Source organism: Plodia interpunctella, chromosome 20 (assembly GCF_027563975.2).
Source record: "Plodia interpunctella isolate USDA-ARS_2022_Savannah chromosome 20, ilPloInte3.2, whole genome shotgun sequence".
Lineage (NCBI taxonomy): Eukaryota > Metazoa > Arthropoda > Insecta > Lepidoptera > Pyralidae > Plodia > Plodia interpunctella.
Window position 1 is genome coordinate 5,447,036 of NC_071313.1, and position 19,970 is coordinate 5,467,005.

The 19,970-nt window shown below is 34.6% G+C and overlaps 3 protein-coding genes across 9 annotated transcripts; all 3 read right to left on the reverse strand.

Moving 5' to 3' along the window:
- Nucleotides 1-608: 608 nt before the first annotated feature.
- Nucleotides 609-3,425, reverse strand: LOC128678809 (alpha-(1,3)-fucosyltransferase C-like). Its single transcript, XM_053760631.2, has 2 exons — nucleotides 2,099-3,425; nucleotides 609-1,307 (listed from the first exon to the last, which is right to left on the reverse strand). Exons 1-2 carry the CDS (start codon nucleotides 3,085-3,087, stop codon nucleotides 1,043-1,045), a joined length of 1,254 nt encoding a protein of 417 aa, XP_053616606.1. The 5' UTR covers nucleotides 3,088-3,425; the 3' UTR covers nucleotides 609-1,042.
- A 455-nt stretch (nucleotides 3,426-3,880) lies between these two features.
- On the reverse strand, nucleotides 3,881-6,472 carry LOC128678668 (alpha-(1,3)-fucosyltransferase C-like). Its single transcript, XM_053760381.2, has 3 exons — nucleotides 5,819-6,472; nucleotides 4,861-5,699; nucleotides 3,881-4,191 (listed from the first exon to the last, which is right to left on the reverse strand). Exons 1-3 carry the CDS (start codon nucleotides 5,819-5,821, stop codon nucleotides 3,939-3,941), a joined length of 1,095 nt encoding a protein of 364 aa, XP_053616356.1. The 5' UTR covers nucleotides 5,822-6,472; the 3' UTR covers nucleotides 3,881-3,938.
- A 22-nt stretch (nucleotides 6,473-6,494) lies between these two features.
- LOC128678691 (alpha-(1,3)-fucosyltransferase C-like) lies at nucleotides 6,495-18,774 on the reverse strand. Of its 7 annotated transcripts, XM_053760413.1 has the most exons (6): nucleotides 16,734-17,043; nucleotides 13,284-14,338; nucleotides 8,546-13,151; nucleotides 7,732-7,878; nucleotides 6,923-7,366; nucleotides 6,495-6,767 (listed from the first exon to the last, which is right to left on the reverse strand). In XM_053760413.1, the coding sequence occupies exons 2-3, from the start codon at nucleotides 14,279-14,281 to the stop codon at nucleotides 12,875-12,877; spliced, it is 1,275 nt and encodes a 424-aa protein (XP_053616388.1). In that variant the 5' UTR covers nucleotides 14,282-14,338; nucleotides 16,734-17,043; the 3' UTR covers nucleotides 6,495-6,767; nucleotides 6,923-7,366; nucleotides 7,732-7,878; nucleotides 8,546-12,874. The 7 variants fall into 7 exon arrangements, with proteins under 7 accessions (XP_053616388.1, XP_053616390.1, XP_053616389.1 ...); XM_053760415.2 differs by lacking the exon at nucleotides 16,734-17,043 and adding an exon at nucleotides 18,601-18,774 and having other exon boundaries at nucleotides 6,923-7,878; XM_053760414.1 differs by lacking the exon at nucleotides 16,734-17,043 and adding an exon at nucleotides 17,111-17,257 and having other exon boundaries at nucleotides 6,923-7,878.
- Nucleotides 18,775-19,970: the final 1,196 nt, after the last annotated feature.

The window sequence follows — 19,970 nt, forward strand, 5'->3', positions numbered from 1 at the left end:
ATTCGATGCTTGTAGTAATAATAAAGAAATATAGTAACCTATAAAAGAAAAATGCTGTAATTTAATAAACGTAGCCGGGAGCATCGTTTGAGCCCGCAAATCTACTTACGTCCTCATTGTATTGACTCTATCGTGTCTATGGAGCCGCCATCTTTGGAGGTGACATTTAATTGTTTTTAAATCAACTAAATAGGCAAAGATATTCGACCCACTCACCATTATTGAGCCCAACAATTTCTTCCCAAAAACATTCAAATTTTTCGATACAAAATTTTTGTGTAAACATTGGACTTCACGTAATCTAATATCATTTCTCCAATTTTTAAAGATTTGCATATGCCTCGAACTTACTTTGGGGTTAACTCAATATGTGTGATTAGTCCGTATATATTTTCATTATTTATTTATATATCTTGCTTCTTACTTCCGTGACGACTACGCCTCGAGGGCCCGACATAATGACGTCACTGAACGATATCACTCTCCGTTCCTTCCGATTTTTATCTAAAATACATTCTAACAAGTATCTACGTATCTGATACATTTTGGCAAGCTAAAATGGTGAAAAATGTGAGCAAGGCTTTACCCATCCTTAGTGAAACCAAAAAATAAAGGTCTTCTAGAAAAAGGATCTTTTAAAAAACTAACAATACGCCTAACAAAAAAACTCATCGCCTAGCTCATAGTACATGGCTAAGTCCGCTGTTGAACATGTAACGCTTTACCTATATAAAAAAAATTATATGTAAAATTTTACTTACATCAAACTGCACACAAAATTACGGACATAACAAATAATAACCGTCGCGTCTATCTTTTTGCGACAATCAAAAACTAATAAACGACTGAAGTAAGTTTTGGTTTACAATTTACACGGCCCAAAGCTACAGACATATTTTTTACATTAACTAGATGTACTTACATGTTGCACGTGCACGTGTTTTTGGTCAAAGCTCTAGAATGACCGTGCGAAGTGTGGAAAGAGAAATAGCAAAATGGCTTTCTGAGCTCTGACGCTTCATGGAATAAAACGGGAAAACGATCAGACGAGAGCAGTGTAGTTAATGTTCCACCATACTCTAAACTTTTTCATCTTTTCCGTCCTCCTCCAGTAATGGTTGTTGTGGACCGCAGAACATATGTTGCATATGTTTTCATTTACTTTTGGATCGTGAAATGAATAGTACGACTTCCACCAAAAGTACTGAAGATACTTTTCCGGTTTTCGTATTAGATTCACCATTATTTTGGCTAGTTGCTTCGGGGATAGCTTCATCGCGTTCAAATATGATTCCGGAGGTAGAAACCTGAAATACATTATTATTATACAAATAAATTAAATGCTTTGGATGAGTAGATATACCTCTCTCTTTTATCTCTGCGTGTTCCCGGTCGCTTTCGGAGTTGTGACGCTGCGAAGCTCGGGTCAGCGTAAAGAATAACGTTACAATTTTGTAGATTCGGCTGTGATTTTACAACCGGTCGCCTGCCTGACGTCAAGCCTCCTTGGGAATGCTATTATTGTCTACAGAAACAGTTATTTATTTTATATGTGTTATTTTAGAGAAAGTTTACAACTAGCGCCTATACCTAAATGGAAAAGTAAGATTGAATTGGTATTGGCATGAAGATGAGGAGAGAAAACGAACATTAACGAAAATAATGTTGAACATGAAAGGTTGCTGGTGGCTTACAGAAGAAAAGGAAGATCAAGAAAGAGATTGATAGACTGTGTGATCCCTCACACAGTCCCTCCATCTCTTCAGCGTAAGAAGTAGTCAGGAGTAGACATGAGTATGCTGCTCTAAACTTATGGAGAGATAAGACATAATACGGAGGCCCCAAATGATGGAAAATGGTAGGAAAAATGATGATGTGAACTTAAAACATACAACACGTAAAGGCCTTCACCACTTTCTGATAAATGTATCATACTGTAATCTGACAGATAATTTCACCGCTAGATAATTCTGCTCAATGTGATTGGCTAGATAGGCCTATCTAACACTTGCGAAACATGATTTTTAACATATGCTATCAGATGCTATATCAGCAAGTGGTGAAACAGACCATTACTAATGATTGAACTATCAGTTACCTAGTGTAGTCAGCTCCGCCGTACACAACAGGTACCAAACTATTCTTCAGGGGTATCAATAAATTATCGCTAACATAATCAACGTCCAGCACACTCTCGTAAACTAAATAATAATAATAATTCTTCTTCCACTTTTCGTAGCATTCAGACATATTTGTTTTACATTTAAAATACCCGCACGGGCCCCACACATCAATCGCATAACCCAACTGAATAAGTTCTTTTTGCAATCTCTCTAACATATATTTTCTTGGACTTAACGATTTACACTCGGACATATAAATTACAGCTGCCTGCTTCTTATCATTAAATTTAATATCTTGAACAAAGGATGGATTATAGTTTTTTGGTTTTTCCCAATTGATATGTATGTTCGGACCAATGTCAACATTATATTCATCCCTTACTAGTATATGGGGAAGAGGAAGATCAGAATCAAGTTTGTAAGTCGCCGTACCATTAAAGAACCCATCAAATTCTGCGTCGTTAACAGGACACGAGGCACTGCTGTTCATGTTGAAGTAAATGTATTTCTGGAACCGAGCTCTGTTTTCAGGTAAAAATTCTTTATCCATGTTGCTTCCCGTAAATGCTATGACGTCGAAATCTCTTACGTCATTGAAAAAACTAACGTTAGATGTGACGTAACATTTCGTGATGGGACATCGTAGCCTCTCAAAATCACGTCGCCCTTGCTTCATAACAGAAAAAGGAAGTGATGTCATTGCGGACCAAACTAATATGAACTTCAGGTCACGTTTTCTTCTGTAATGTATCTTCTGCCGCGTATGTCTATCACTAATTCTTAAATCGATCATACCTTTAGCATAATATATATCAGGCAATTTCTTGTTGTCCATTGGTGCAAACTTGTAGTCCGTATCAGCAGAGGAATTAGTCCAAATGAAGAACATTATTGAAAATATGCAGATGATCATAAAACATTCGTATGTGATATACAGTGCTTTACAGTTTCCTAATTTTAACATTGTATAATTTTCAATACATCAAATTAGATTAGACTAACAACAAAATTATCGTAATAATTATAACGACCACACAATATGTTCCAGCAGTTTTGTTTAGCGACTATTAATTCATTATATATATGTAATGTGTCGTGCTGTTTGATATAATCATAACTACTCATAAAATCAACAATAAAAATTAATTAATTACCTATACATTATTGGAAGGCTAATAATCCAATTTATTATTCCGATATTTCTATTGACAATGTTACTAGTTATGCCCAGCGATACAGCTCTTTTGGGAGTTTCAGGCAGCTGTAGATTCCTCATGAATATCGCATTCTGTCGCTGAATGTAAAAGTTGATGGAGGGAAAATTGGATTCTGAATGTCGCCCGCAGTAAGTAAAAAACACAAACACGTTTGTGTTTTTTACTTACTTATTTTGAAAAAAATAATAGTTTATCTATGTAATTATTGAAAAAAGGTTGGTACTACATGCGCATGAAAATGCAATACAAAAAAGCGCACGCCCACTTACATTCGAACACACCGACATAACCTTTACTGATAAGGCGAAACATTGAAAGGTCAACCGTTTTATGTCACTCCGTTTCGTTTGTTATTCAACTACGGAACCCTGGGTGTGCCAAGCTATATTTTACCCATACACCAAACTAATCAAATTCCATACATTCGTCGCTAGTTATAGATAAAATAAAATAAGAAGTAATTTCAATTTTTGTTATAAGAAACGTTATTTAAAAAAATATATATTTAATGAAAAATAAATCTAGAACTTGAGTGTCATTTAACAGAGGAATCTATAGAACTAAATTTATGAATAGACTAATTTTATTATTATTTATATTAATATTCAAAACGATGTATATTCCACCATTTCCTAAAATTGTGATAAGTTTTGACTGGAGACCACTTATTAATTTCTGCACAGAAGTTGCATATGTTATCTTTTAACAACGGATCGTGGTATGTATAGTGCTTCTTCCACCATAAATACTGCATATATTTGTCATTATTCGTTATAAGATCGGCCATTTTATTGGCCAGTGCCCACGTGGACACCTCAGTCGCGTCTAGGTACGAGCCGGGGGGGAGGAATCTGAAAGTTAACTCTTGGTTAGGTTAGGTTTCACGCTTACTTTAAAAAAATTGTAACTAATAATTTTAAGATCCGAAGTAAGAACGAACTTCGCCGATTTGACATTCTTTTATGGCAACCCTATTGGGAAAATATGTAATTTTCCCCTGGTTATCGAATCGGTGAAGATCGTCAATCTTAGGTACTTCAAATCCTCCTACTATAACTGTGCATACATACAGATAATTTAAAAATATGCTAAATTTAAGCTTTTGGGTTCATTCTCCAACTATAAAGATTATGTCTTTATTTTTTTATTTTAATAAATTAAAGGTTATTCTGATAGGATAAATTAAGTAAAGTTTTATCTTTATTATTTAATTTATATTTTATAGAATTAAACTATATCTTATAATATAAAAAAATATTACACAGTCGAGCCATTCAGTCAGAGAGATTTGTTGCATTCAAACGTGACAAAATCATGCCCGCACAGTAAACTGTTGTGGTTCTCTCGTCGAGGGCCGATTCTGGGTGCAACCTCTGGCTCACGCTTACCATAATAATGTATAGTCATGGAAACTTAAGCGACGAAAATTTCAACCCTTTATGACAATTGCAAGATTTTATCGAGACAAGACAAAAAGACAGACACACATTTATCTTAGACCTACTTTTAGATGAGCTCACCTGCTATAGTTGGCACCGCCAAACACCACCGGTACCACGTTATATTGCATTGGTACCAAAAGTTTTTCCGTAACGTAGTCAACATCCATTGAATTTTCGTACGACAAATAAAAGAAATAGTCCGTTGTCAGTTTCGCTCTGCATGCATGTTTGGCGTACTTATCACATTCGTACGTGCCACAAGCCCCGTACACGTCAACCTTTAAACCAAATCCGCGCAATTCCTTCTGTAAATTAATAATCTCTTGCTCTCTATCGCTCAACGAATGACAATTTGAGTAGAAAATTGCTGCGGCTCGTCTTTTACGAAATGGCTTTTTATCATCGAACATACTCCGATCTACTAATTCCACAGGCACCCAATCCATATTTATTTTTGGACCAACTGTGTTATTATATTTATCACGAATTAGCATATAAGGCAGAGGTAAATCAGAATCAAGCCTATATGTAGCTGTCCTGTTAAAAAATCCATCGAATAGTTCATCCTCAATGGGATAGTTAGGGCTACTCTCCATATTGAAAAACACATATACTTGACTGTCCGCTCGTTCGGAAGGCAAGTCATTTTTCTTCAATATTTTTCCCATAAATACTATCACGTCAAAATTTCTTATATCACCAAAAAGCGTTCTGTTCGAAGTAATATAACAATTAGTCACTGGACATTGGAGCTTTATGAAATGATCCTGACCTTGGGACATTTCGGAGAAAGGAAACTCCAGATCTGGCCAAATCAATATGTACTGTGGCCGCCCGCTGTACATTTGAACGATACAGCAAAGAAAAAATACAAGCCAACATATTCGCCATAAAACCATACTGTTTTTGCGTTTTAGCTGGAAATAAGACATTTTAGTAACATTATCAATTCATTGTATATGTATCTTGCTTGTGTTAATATTAATCTACTTATTTTCGTACAATAATTACAAATATGTCATTTTATTTTACTTACCATTTCAATTCATAATGAATTTATACGTTAAACATAAGTACATTAGGTAGGTATTATTTCTCTAAGCAGTCTCGGTTCGGCGTCAGGTTGATGTTGAATAACAACTCGATATCACATCATAATGTTCACAGACCATAAAATTCTCATAATTAAATGGTCATAAAATATTAAATGTGCATCAAAGACGATTTTGTTCAACCAACGTACATACTATGTTACTTCAATACAAACTATTAATAGACATTGCGTATTTTAAATGTGATCTTTTCATAACCGCAAGGAAAAGGCAGCAATGTACTTCGAAACCTCCGAGTTTGGTGAACTGTAGGCCGATAATTTACAGCGGACATTATGAGACACTATCTGTAAATATCAGCATATTTGCATGGTTAAACTTTGTACTTAGTTTCCTATTAGTAAGTTTTATATCTACACTCTTATGTTGTGTGTCAAATAAATCTATGTAAAAAACGTAACTTTTAACATATTGTCTGATCCGCTGAACGGATTTTGTATTCTTTCGCTGTAAATTACTTTTGGAAGTTTTATTCCATGTATTTTCAACTGTTTTCATTGTAAAGGTGAATTTTCATAATTAATATGAATATATTTATTGTTATGTCTATTATAAATATAAATACTATTTGATAACGAGAAATAAAAGAAACCACCATCAGAAAATTGAAAATTTTAGTCGTACCCATATATATTCCACCACTTTCTGAACGATTTGTATGTTTCACTTAGTTCCTTTACGTCATTTCTATGAAGATACGCACAGAAATTGCAAATATTTTCGTTCAAAGTTGGATCGTGGTATGTGTAGTATTTCTTCCACCAAAAAAATTGCAGATATTTCTTCGGAGATGCTATTAGACGCGCCATGGTCTTCGACAGTTGATTTGCAGTCATTTTGGACGCGTCCAGATACGACCCTGGTGGTAGGAACCTAGAACCATAAAATATTAGGTATATGTTAGTTACTAACAGCCCGTCCCAGGTTCGCTCGGGTAAAAAAACATAATAAATTATAGTACAACTGAAAACTGTTTTTAAAACTCGAGCCATTTTTAAAGCTCCGGCCTTGTAAAAAGTTTTACTCACATGTTATAGTTTGCTCCACCATAGACAATCGGTACCATATTATTTTGAAGAGGTATCAACAACTGATCCGTTACGTAATCTTTATCCAACGAATCTTCGTAGGACAAATAGAAATAGTAGTTCATCCCCAACCTTTCATTGCAATCATGTGAACATTTTCGTTGGCCGCATTTTCCATACACATCAACTTTGTATCCGAATTTATGCAATTCTTTATGCAGTTCTGCTATCAATTCCCCACGCGAACTCAACGTATCACATTTTGAGTCGATAATAGCTGCTGCTCGGTATTTTCCTCTAATAATGCCAGCTGTTATATTATCATTAACTTCCTCTTCGGGTGTCCAAACCATATTAATTTTTGGACCAATCTGATTTCCATCTGTATCTCTAACAAGTAAATGAGGAACAGGAATATCAGAATCCAGTCTATAAGTTGCTGTTCTGTGGAAGTAATTATCAAAAGTTTTATCTTGTACTTCACAATTCGGACTACTATTCATATTGAAGTAAACATGTATTCCATAATAATAACTTTTAATGTAAGATGGTATACTTAGATTAGATAGATTTTCCCCCATATGTGCAATGACATCAAATGATTTAAATATATACTCCTTCTTTATTACATTAGGTGAGGTGCCCTTTGTTGCATTAAGTGAGGTGATAAAACAATTCTTCACTGGGCAATCAGTTTGATAAAATGCAGATTTTTCGTGTAAAACTTTGTTAAAAGGAAATTGCGCATTTGGCCACAACAAGATGTTAAGGACTTTTGAGTTTTTTACCGCTTTAAAATTTGTATTCACCTCTTTTGAATGGGGTTTCTTATTCATAATGTTGATTGGGATCGCGTTCAATGCAATGCTTAAATCAACCTGTGGGTATGCGTACACCCATATCCCAAAACAAGCTAAGCAGATCAAGTATAGCTTAATAAATTTCGATGGGTGCATCTGAAAATAATATGCTAATATGAGAAAGATTTCCATGATTGTAATTTTCTGAAACCTTTGCGTGCAAATAATTTCGTTATGACGTTTACTGTGTTTTGAAGCACCATAAAATATAGAATATAGGTGCCAAGTCTTAACAGCTGATTGGCATAGTATTTCCAAAGAGCGTTGACGTCAGACAGGTGCGGTAAAAACATAGAATAAGTACCTACTGAGTAAAAACATTACATTGAAGAAGTTTTTATATATCTGTGTGTACAACTACAAACGAATGTAGATTCATTTATCATGGAACGAAAGCTACTAATTCCATGAGATTTATTTATTCAAGTAGTTTCCGAACTTCGAGACGTTCTAGACAAGAATGAAACAAGAACTTGTACATTGTCATTACTAATAATTCGCAATTCGCAACACACGACACAGTGTGGGCGCGGCGCGTAGCCAAGGCGCTTACTAATTAAGGTTATGATTCTTCTATAATATATTTTGATTAAATAAATTTAAAAAAGTTACAGAAAACGTAATATCTGCATCCCACACGTAAAGGTATATAGTATATAATACAGGCTGTAATTTTAATCAACACTCAAACTGCAGGATTCCATGACAAAATAGAGCAGGTAGATAGATAGAACAATGCCAGGTAGGTAGATCCAAAATATACCTATAGCAAGTTTATAACTGTGTTCAAAGCGTAAGCTACCATCACATTTTTATCAATATGACTACATAAAGGATTTTATTTATATTTTTTTTTTTATTTTGTTTTACAAAATACAGTCACAATTTACGATTGATAAGAATATGACGGCGGGGTTATCGTGCGGGCCAGTCGTATAGAACAACCTGTATTACAAGTTGATAATAAAAAAGTACGTTTTTGTTTTATATTATATATTTTTTACACAACATAAAAATAAATTCATTTTAGACAACAATAACATTTTTATCTACATTCGAATAATAGGAGATAGATGTAAAAATGGAGAAGGATATTATTATCTGTGCATAATAGATCAACAAAAAGAAAAAAATACCCGGTTGTGGCCCGTGTTGGGCCAAGATGCTGAATGGAATAATCTGGATGTCGATTCCAATTTTGTCGTGAAAATATTCATGTAGTTCTTATCATTGAATAAATATTTTTGACTTTGACATACGTTCGTTTCAAAAAATAAAGTAAGATAACCGATTATAATTCTTAGTAATAATTATAACAGTGTCTTTCTCAACCTTGACATTGGCAAAATCATCGTTTGGCCAAACGATGGAGCCATAAAATTAAAAAGTGAAGTGAAGTGATAAAGTAAGATGGTCGCTAAGCATTATTAGATTAAAACAATAGTACTTACTACGTAGGTACTCACATATGAATTAACCATCAATGTAACAAGTACTTAGGAGATTGCAATTTCATAATCAATCGTTTAAATTTAATGTTCTTCAATAAAAAACGTAACCCAGCATCCTAAATGAGCGACGAAATACTGCAGGACGAGATTCTATTTATAATATACGTATTTTTGAAGCAGTATTTGTAATTACTTTAAGATCATTGTAACACTTGGTTGGCGAATAAATAATATCAATATGAACGTAAGGTATAAAATTATTTATTAAACTTTAATTGCACAAACAATTACAAATTGTAAAAGCACAAATGACGTTGTGGGAAGCTGTTCGTGTAAGTATACACGAAGTTAAGTAAGTTACGATAAGGCAGCCATAAGAAAAAATACACATGTGGTCTCATCGAATCGCGCCGACTTGCTGCTTTTGTCGCTTACCTAGGACACCGGTTTAGTATTCAGAAACATATTAACGTACATACGTAATTACATAAATTTCTATTAAATTTTCCTAAATCTTGTGCGGCCACCTCAAGACAATGCAGAATATAAATTAATTTTTAATTCGGTAAGTACATTTATAATTTTATTTTTTGTCCAAATCTAAGTACATATAAAAATATGAAATAATGCAAAAATTATATCAACCAATATAGAACATACAGAATTAATTGTCAGTTTTTAAAAATATAGCCTCACTACACATCGATTTTATAGAACGCTTGCTAAACCGAATATCCACCCAAGATTAAAAGTTACTCACAACTAGAATGTCCCATTTAATCACGTGACATCTTAAAATAGGAGGATTATTTGTTTAGCAAGTTGTTTACTTTAAATGTGGGTTGTACCCTAAAAGCGTTGCACCAGTCATATTTGACGTTAGCTTTAACTTGCGCATAAAAACGCAAAGTATGCCATTTTGTGTAAACGTCGTCGGTGGCGTGCAATCTAAGGTCAACGTCAAAGTGACTGGTGCAACTCATCCTAATATTTTTATATAAATAATTCGTTTTGTAATTATTTAACAAATATGTCATTATATGATAAATTAGAATATACAGCATGTTTCAAAGTCCAGTCGAATATCCGCAGCAATATATTCAGGCTGCTAACTGTTACGTTCCGGCATATTTTTTACCGTTTCGGTTACAAGTTACAGCCATGCCCCATTGCTCCTTTTCGCTCCGTCGTTTTCCATCACAATGTCGTCGAAGGATCAACACAGAACAACGTAGAAATTGTATGAAGCTTCGACGTACGTCAACGCACATCAATGTTAAAACCTATAGAAAACAACGGAGCACAAAGTGCTGCGTCGTCGTAACGGAACACGACAAAGCAATGACGCACGGTTCTTAGAAACTAGAACAATTCTTGGATCAAATCTTAAACTTACGTTTAGATTTGATCCAAGAATCTGAACAATTTTCGCGTTAGCGGAACGTTAAAAAAATAGCTAAACGATCGAGATTCAAATCCGATTTAGCGATTAATTAGCGTTATAGGTGGCAGGTTGCAAATAGAGGTTTATATCCCAAGAATAGCAAAAATTACAATTATTTTTGTTCTCCAATACAAATTACAGTCAGCTAATCGAACTTAAAAAATAGACGATTTTTTTTTATTATTTTCACAATATAAAATAAAGCAATAGGTTCTTGACAGACTGTAGAACACATGCCACACAGAATAGAATAGTGTGAAAATGACTGGTGTTTAAACATCCATTCTGTATATACATTTTAACAACAAGGAACTCAAATTACTCTATCTCACTTTATGTATTAAATTGTTAAAAAAAAACTAACAATCATAAGAAAACATACGTGCATGATATGCATGTGCAAAGCATGCGTCTCAGATATTGCACCAAATAACAGAAAAAAAATGGTTCATATATTAAACTATGACTTTTCTTTAAGTCTTATCAATTAAATATTATATAATTAAGTATTAACAATCATATCATGTCACAGTAATATAAATTAAAATAAACTCTCTAGGAAATTACTTTCGTTAATTAATACATGTTTTACTTTAGAATATATTTTGTTTAAATTAATATTTGACTTCTCTTCATCTTCATGTTACGACACTTATTGTAAAAACTATAAAAAAAAATGGAACGATACCTTGCGTAATAGGTGAATGGCATAACTCTGCATGGCTTGCGTTGAAAATAACATGTAAAATATTGTTTCTTACACACTAGCACAACGCACCGATTTTTTCATTAAAATATGGCATATACTTAACATTATTTAAGTTCACACATTAGACTCGGATTTGAAGTGATTTTAATTTCACACGATTTCATTAGAATTGTATCTGATTGTTTTAACAATAAGACTACACGATCACAATGTTTGTTTCAAAAATTACGTGTGTTTTACTTAAAGAAAATTCGTAATTTTCAAATAATACAAAATGTAATATTGCACTTATCAACGCTAAATATACGAATAAGCCTGATGCTGTGAATGAGCCACAAAAAAACATCGGTACCTTGTTGCTTTCGACGCTTACTTAGGACGCATGTTAACGCAACAGACTCAAAAAAATGATTGCATAACAACTGATTCATGTGCGTAGTGCGACTTCGCTATTTACATCTCACCATAAAGTTGATTCGCAGTGAGTCGCAGCTAACCAATCACAGTGCGCCATTGTGATGCAACGACAATCACAGCTCAATATAATTGGTTCGCTGCGTCTCACTGCGAAATAAACTCGATAGGGAGAAGTGAAATGCACTCTTACTTCGCCGTTCACTTTAAAATTCCATTACCCGACTGCGATGCCAAATTGATATATGCTTTGATACAAAAACCGGCAGACACATGATACAGAGTAAACCTATACAAAATCGAAATGCGCCATATTATACACTAAAATAGGTGTTTTTAAACTTATCGGGTGGGATTCAAAAATGAAATGGTCTAATAGGTCCTTACAAAAATATGTACCTAGGTACGTAGTTACTCACTTATCCTCTTATTCATAAAAAAGTTAAAACTTTATGTAAAATAACGCTTTGTCTCGTTATAGCAATGTCAACCATTGTTGTGCGATTGGGGCAAAACCATGGATTTAGTAAGTACCTAATTCGGAGTACCCACTAACTCCATGGGCAAAACTCAGTTTAGAGAAGAGTGCTCAAATCGAATTTATTTTAAAACAACTCGATGTGAACACTTTGTTTGACATAGGTATCCCATAAACTACGGATATCAAGTTCGCGAGGCCTCTTTTACTTAGCAATAAAAATTAAGTGAGACAAATTATAAAATAATATATGACTAAACGTGTTTTATAGGTAACTTGTAAAGGTGCAACAAAAGCATTTGAGTTTTGGTGGCTCGAAAAACGTGAACGACCCACCACTACTTTGCCTGGTGATATACCTCGCCAAACGTAATAAAGATTGGTCAGACCACAGATAAGAGATAGCATTGTACCTTGTAACAACCCTACATATAATGAAAAATGATATTACCCTTGAATATACATGTTAATCGTTTTCATGCTGAACATTTTAAGCCACTTTTGCGCTGATGGCATCATTTATGAACACCCCCTAATAATGACAGGAGACTCACCAGACAGAGACAAAGAGAACCATAACATTCTTGGAGTCAATATTAACCGGAACACCGTTTCTCATAATTAGGATTCCAAAACCGTCTAAATTGGTCGTAGACACTCGTCTCGCTGAATAAAGAACTGTTATTGATAGTAGAACACAAGGAACATAAATTGTAAGATGCTGCGGCGGTGTAATCAAGGTAGCTGTAATATCGTTTCCACCAGAAATACCGTTGGTACAATTTTTTCGACTTCATCATTTTAACCATTGTCGCAGCCAATTCTTCGGGAGTGTATTGTAGCGCGTCCAAGTATGAGTGTGGAGGGAGAAACCTGAAATGTTAATAATGTATGGCTTGTATGTACATTACACAATCGATAATAATGCACATATATTCTTTTGAACCTTATCCCTTTTGACAAATTGTATTTTTGTGCAAAAAAGCTTAAAGAGAATATTTATACCTGGAATAATTCGCCCCTCCATAAACTATCGGTACAACGTTATTATTAAATGCTGTAAGCACCTTCTCTGTGATGTAGTCTTCATCAAAAGAGTTTTCTAGAGCTAAGTAAAAAAAATAGTTTTTCTCCAACATTTCGAGGCACTCTTCTTTCCGATCTCTTGGACATTGTAGGGTCCCACAGGAGCCGTACACATCAACAGCCATTCCATATGAAGAGAGGGCATGTTGCAGATCCTTCACAAGCTTATTTCTTTTACTTCTACTAACACAGTTTGACACAAACCAAGCCGCTGCCTTAGTCTTATTATGCTCGTAAGGCAACAGTTCTTCGTCTTCGCTCATATCTACCCATTCCATTTCCTTTCTTGGACCCACTACTTCTCCGTTTTTATTTTTAATAATGATATATGGGTTTATAACTGTGGAATCTAATCTATAGCTGTAAGTCCAGTTGAAGAAATTGTCAAACATCTCGTCACACTCTGGGTAGAGATCAGCTGACTCTGTCATAACATATATATATTTCTGCTGTGGCGACCTCTCTTTGGGCAAATCCCAATAGTTTATCAATTGTTTCAAGCTTCCAAGATTGCGACCATTGAAAGCAATTGCATCGAATATAGTAACGTCACCACCGAAAAAATTTCTATCGGTGGTGACGTAGCAATTTATCACCGTGCAATTGTTCCTGATGAAGTGTCTTTGACCCTCGCCCATTGTGTAGAATGGTGCGTAGTCATAGGGTGTCCATAGTAAAATATACTTAATGTTTTTGGGTAATTTGCTTTTGTTGCGATAAACGTGGTAGTATCTAAAGTCGCTCGCGACATTTTGGAGCGCTTCATTCACCAAGTCGTCTTCGCCGTATTGATTTTCTTTGGTGGAATCAAACTCGATCAAGTAGATCACAAAACTTGCACAGATTAAAAAAAGTAGACTTCTAATTGAGACGATCCGCCTTGAGATGCGGTTGGTTGTGTTCGTATTATGATACATCGCAGGGATATCATCATGTTTCGTTTAGTAAATGCGGCGATTGCATCGGCGAAATATCTGAAAACAATATACTTTGTTAGTGAGGATAATAAATCACTATCCTTATATAGAGCTGCTAGCCACAAAACTAAAATTTTACTTATTTTACAGTGATTCTAGTAAATACTAGTTTAATATTAGTTAGTTAATATTCTGAAGTAAGTACATGTACCTAAACCACAGATTATGAATAACTACACCCTGAGCAATGGAGGTTTGAGCCCTTATATACAGAACTTTTACGGTTTTCAACTTTTACGAAACAATTCAAATGCAGTACAATTTAGTAATTTGAATTTAAGAATTTGAAACTTCTTACTATGGAGTCGATTCGAAGTGACACGCAGCGAACCAATCGCGTTGTCGTTGCGTCACAATGGCGCACTGTGATTGGTTAGCTGCGGCTCACTGGGAATCGACTCGATGGTTATATGTAGGTAAATATCAAAGCCACAAAAGCCAAAAACACACAGATCAGTTTAAGCCTTGAACGGGATCGCATTAAAAGATGTTAGTAAGCCCCCAGATATTTTCTCGGCGACACATTGCTAGTTAATAAAACATGTACCTTGAGAAGATAATTACAAACAATGACTTAACAAATGATAATGACCGCTAAGCGTTAATTGTTTTGTCAAACAAACTGAAACATATGTATAAGTGGGTAGCTGTAACAATTAGCATTTAAGATTGTTATTTTTGGAAGGTGCTCGTCTCCGCAATAAATTCCGTAGTGAACAGACGTGTTTTACTGTGCTCCCGATGGGATGTGAAACAAGATTTGTTTTAAAATATTTTAATTGTTCACAAGGAAAACAAAAACATATCAATCATTGTGACTCGAATCATTGTGATTGTGTGTGGCCTTTTATACCTATACTTCTTCTTCTTTATGTGCCTATTCATTACTGAATGTTGGCCGTCAGCTTCTTAAATTTTGTCTTTTCCAGAGACAATCTATTATTAGGTACGCAGATTTATAAGATACATAGTAAATCCCACTAATATTATAAAGGCGAAAGTTTGTAAATATGTTTGTTACTACTTCACGCACACACGGCTATTGCAATCTTTATGAAATTTGAGATAGCTGATACCTTGGATTAACACATAGGATTACTTTTATCCCGAAAGTAGGTACGCGAACGTGCCTAAGTATATTTTAAAAATAATTACAAGGTAGGTATGATAAGGCGCAGGTAACTAAGCAGGATGCAGCTAGAACTTGATAAATAAATGAATTTTGTACATTGTATATCTAGAAGAAAAATCGAAGAGTGACATACGAGTATTACAAAGAACTACCTAATATAATACAAATACAAAATTCAAACTGTACAGATGGCCAGCATTACACTACCAATACGCCAGTACCAATCTATAAATCATTTAAATGAAAATATGTTTTTATAGGAGTCGGAATTGATTTAATGAATCATTGACACATAGATACATCGCCAAAAAGAGGCAATAAATATTCCAAATAAATAAAGTTCACCTTTCGAAACTTCGCGCCAAAACGGACATCACGTGCTCCTTCCCAATCATAACGAAGCATCGTCAGTCATTTCTATTTTATTTTGTTTGTCAGTGGTTCATCAAATGTTACCCTGCAGGGACGGTCAATGACATAATAGGTACTGTGTTTTTATTTTGTTTTAGTAATAAAATACGGTCGTTATATAAGTAGGTAGGTACCTACTTAGGTATGTAATAATTGTGCAAAAGTATTATTAGTATAAAATACTTTCAGACCGTTAATTGACGAGGTAAACTCTACTGCTTTGTCAAGTATTTCACTTTTGTTTGGTTTTCTTCGAATAAGTGCTTAACAAAATGTTATTTTTAAATCAAATTGACATACAAACCTATACCGACGGACCTTTGGGCTACAGATCTAATCTACATTGTGCCAAATTTTAAATTTATTACGTATAAAAAAAAAGCTAATTTTATATGGAACCATTGCGCTAGTCCAACACTTGCATCACAGACCTCAGACAGAATTTAGAATAGGTAGGTAGGTACTAACAGACACTTGACAATTTATTTCCAAATTTAAACAGTTTACCTATTTAATCATGATACTATTTTACAAAACGCACTTCTGTAAATTTAAAAAGATTAAAATATTTCCAAAAACCCAGCCCTTATTAGATGGCATACGATTAATCTAAATAATGGTGGGATATTTTATGACACAACTTATTAGGTGCCTACTCAATAACCCATTAAGTTTCATTTAATAACCTCTGATTAAATATTACATAAAAAATATCTATTCGTAGAATTGTTGAAATAGGTACCTAGGGATATCTCGTTCTGCGTTCTTCATTTTATTATAAAAAAGAAACAATACAATAACAATTTATAATCACACCAAAATTCACTTTCATTCATTCCAAAAACGCACCTGTTATGTTATACCAGTTTGATGACCCGGTCATGTAAAAAATGTATCCACTCTCCTGACTACAACCGTACGTTCCAGCATCACTGAATTTGGCCGTATAACATCACATGCGCAGTACGCAGAACAAAGATAAAAAAATGTTAAGACACAACAGAAACTACATTGTTACCATATTATTTTATAAGAAATTGTTAGTAACCATGTTTTATTATTATATTATTATAGATTTTATGTTGCTGTTGTTAATAGATTGTGTTTTTATTTAATTTTTGGAGAGCGCACAGATGCGCGTCGCGTCGGCTTGTTACTGGGGAGGGGTGCGGGGCGTAACCTCCGAACTCACAGACACAAGGCCAATAGCACACTTGGTGACCTACCTTTTCGACGACGGGGTCAATGAATTATAATTGCCTACTATAGTATATTGTAATTTTTAAATAGTTTTGATATTTTGTTATAAACTATAACAAACGACTGCCATGCAACGTGACTGTTGTGGCGATTGACTGCAAGCGTGTTCACTCACAAAGGTATAATTATTATTTACAATTTGTCATAGCGAGTGACTGAGGAATGCTGTTCAATGTGTTCAATGCACCAATTCGAATAGCACCATTACTTACCTAAATAAATAAAACAACTCGTCCATAATTACTCCATTCCACATTCCATGCTAGGTAATACAAAATTGAAAATAATAAAAAAACTATGTACCTATTTATGTACTAGCTTTGCCCGCGACTTCGCCCGCATGAATCGGATGCGCAACAGAACTCATTTTCATACAAACTTTCACCTCCATTACAGCCATTTGGATGTTGATTTTCGAAAAAAGAAGTAGCTGTGTTTGATCGGGGTTCTTTAAATGCACACCAAATTTCATCAAATTTGGACCAGTGGTTTATCCGTGAAAGGGAAACAGACAAACTTTCGCATTTGTAATATTAAGTAATATGAAGATATTAATTTCAAGAATCGGTATTTCGGTTCGGTATTTTTGAGATTCCCGATCTCAATGTAAATCGCCATAAAAGTATGTGTTGTTAGGTCATTCAAACTATATGATCACATGATGTCAATGCACATATAGCGATATTGTTATAAATCCAAAATAAAATTAAAAATAAATACCTACATATTACGTTTTGATTTTAACAATAAAAGAGGAAAAATATTTGATCCGACCGAGCATAGTGTGCTAACTGATTTGGCAAAATCGTGAGGCTCTACGACTACGACGTCTCACTCAAATAACAAAAAAACATTTTTTTTATCCATGCTTCCTTACATTTTATAAAACAAAGTCCCCTACATATCTGAACCCTAAAATCGGATTGTAATAAACTGTGACTATCTATATTGAAATTAGATTCGTATAGCCGTATGTATCGAATTAACCGATAACCACAACACAATGACTATAGTTATAACCTCCAGGCGCGTGGACACGCGATATGGAGTTTATTCTATTGATTTTTTTTATTTAGCACTAATGGACCGTCTCGGCTACGCTCACGTAAAAACATAATAATACCTAAACCTTCCTCAGGAATCACACTATCTATTGGTGAAAACCACAAGAAAATCTGTGCGGCAGTTTTTGAGTTTATCGCAAACAGACAGACGTGGCAGAGAACTTTAGAATCGTAAGGATAAGGATTAGCTGTTGCCTGAAACTTGAAGGTAGCCTATATTTGATCTCGAGTCACTAACTGTACCTATACAAAATTTCGTCAAAATCGAGCCAGCGGTTTAGCTGTCTAAGCGTAACTGACAGTCAGAAAGACAGATTTGCACCCACATAGTATTCTCTGTAGGACTCAAGGTTTTTACAAAATAAAATAAAACATTAAAATATGTGTCTTACCCTGATATGAATGAATAGTGTTCTCGCCAAGCTTGTACCTCGGACAGAAGATTAACCTTGCAATCCACTGGATCAATAACATGCACTCATTTTAATACGGAGCATAAATCAACAGAAAAAAATTGAGTTGCTCAGTTGCCGTCTGCTTATATTTGAATTGGAATAACACGACACTAGTGATTGGACTTTACATTATAGCTGACCACACTGACATAAACAAACATAGGTACATAACTCGCATAACTAATACATAAACAAAACAACAGCGATTCGATAACAATAAGCATAACAAGGAAAGTTTAGAGAAAAACCGCAAGAAACATGCAAACACGGCAGCCATTGTGACGAACAATAAAATAAAAGAAATAATAATAAAAAATAATGGCGCCACAAACCAGGGGAGACAAAAAGAGTGGACTCAATTCAATTCTAAACACAATGGACTTTAAATTTATCTTAAGAAAATGCGATGTTTTCGCCATAAGGTACCTTTCTTTTGTTGGAAAAATATTGGTCAAGGGCGAGTTGTACTTGTGTAAATATTTATTTGATAAGTGTATACCTAATAGAAAAATAATTCATTTGTCATTTTTTGTTTTCCTGATTGATTTTTCTGATCAGGATCGGAATCTATCAACATTCGAAATTTCATGTTTTTCTTTCGCTGTAGGTATATGGATATCTTTTGGATGAGGTGGTTCCATGTAGGTACTAAGCATATAAAGAAGTGAATAAAAATAGTTGTGCCATTAGGAACCAGCGATATTTTCCTTGTTTTCAACTGTCTATAAGAAAAACCCGGAAAATTTCCCTATATGTCGATAAATTCTATATATCGGGATATAAAGAACATTTAGACATAGCAAAAAGCGCACACTGGATAGAGGTTTCGTCTGGCTCAAAGCTGTGGCGGACTCAGCGATTCTGTTGCGGATTATCTTAGGGTGACCACACTGACCACACATGCCGAGTAAACGGCCGAGACAGAGCCCTCGGCCGAGTACTGGATGTGTATAAATGCCGAACGTTCTAGCGTTAAAGCTAACTCCAGTAAGAACAAAGTCAAAAGTTTGTAGCTTTTTGAGATATTAATATATACCTAATATAATATGGACGCAGCGAACCAATAACATTACGGTGCGGTTGTCCTCGCGTCACAATACTATATTGTCGCGGTCTCTGTCTGTCTCACCCTCTGACTCGTTACGTGTGATCAGAGTAAGGATTTATTGTTTGCCTGAGTCTACCATACTGCCTGCGAACATAGCAAAGTAGTGCGGACACAGAATAGATACCATGCAAGACAGATGTAAATAATATGCTTTGGTAGCTGAAAGGCAACAATGACATTCACAAAGGCCGATTGTAAA

Bases quoted from the DNA above. Each gene is read 5' to 3' on its own strand.
- LOC128678668 (XM_053760381.2), bottom strand. The intron at 4,192-4,860 runs GTGAGCTCATCT...GTTAACTTTCAG, and splicing joins GGCGGTGCCAACTATAGCAG to ATTCCTCCCCCCCGGCTCGT.
- LOC128678809 (XM_053760631.2), bottom strand. From the start codon at position 3,087: ATGTTAAAATTAGGAAACTGTAAAGCACTGTATATCACATACGAATGT. The intron at 1,308-2,098 runs GTAACTGATAGT...AATGTATTTCAG, and splicing joins GGCGGAGCTGACTACACTAG to GTTTCTACCTCCGGAATCAT.
- LOC128678691 (XM_053760415.2), bottom strand. From the start codon at position 14,281: ATGTATCATAATACGAACACAACCAACCGCATCTCAAGGCGGATCGTC. The intron at 13,152-13,283 runs GTATAAATATTC...TTAACATTTCAG, and splicing joins GGAGGGGCGAATTATTCCAG to GTTTCTCCCTCCACACTCAT.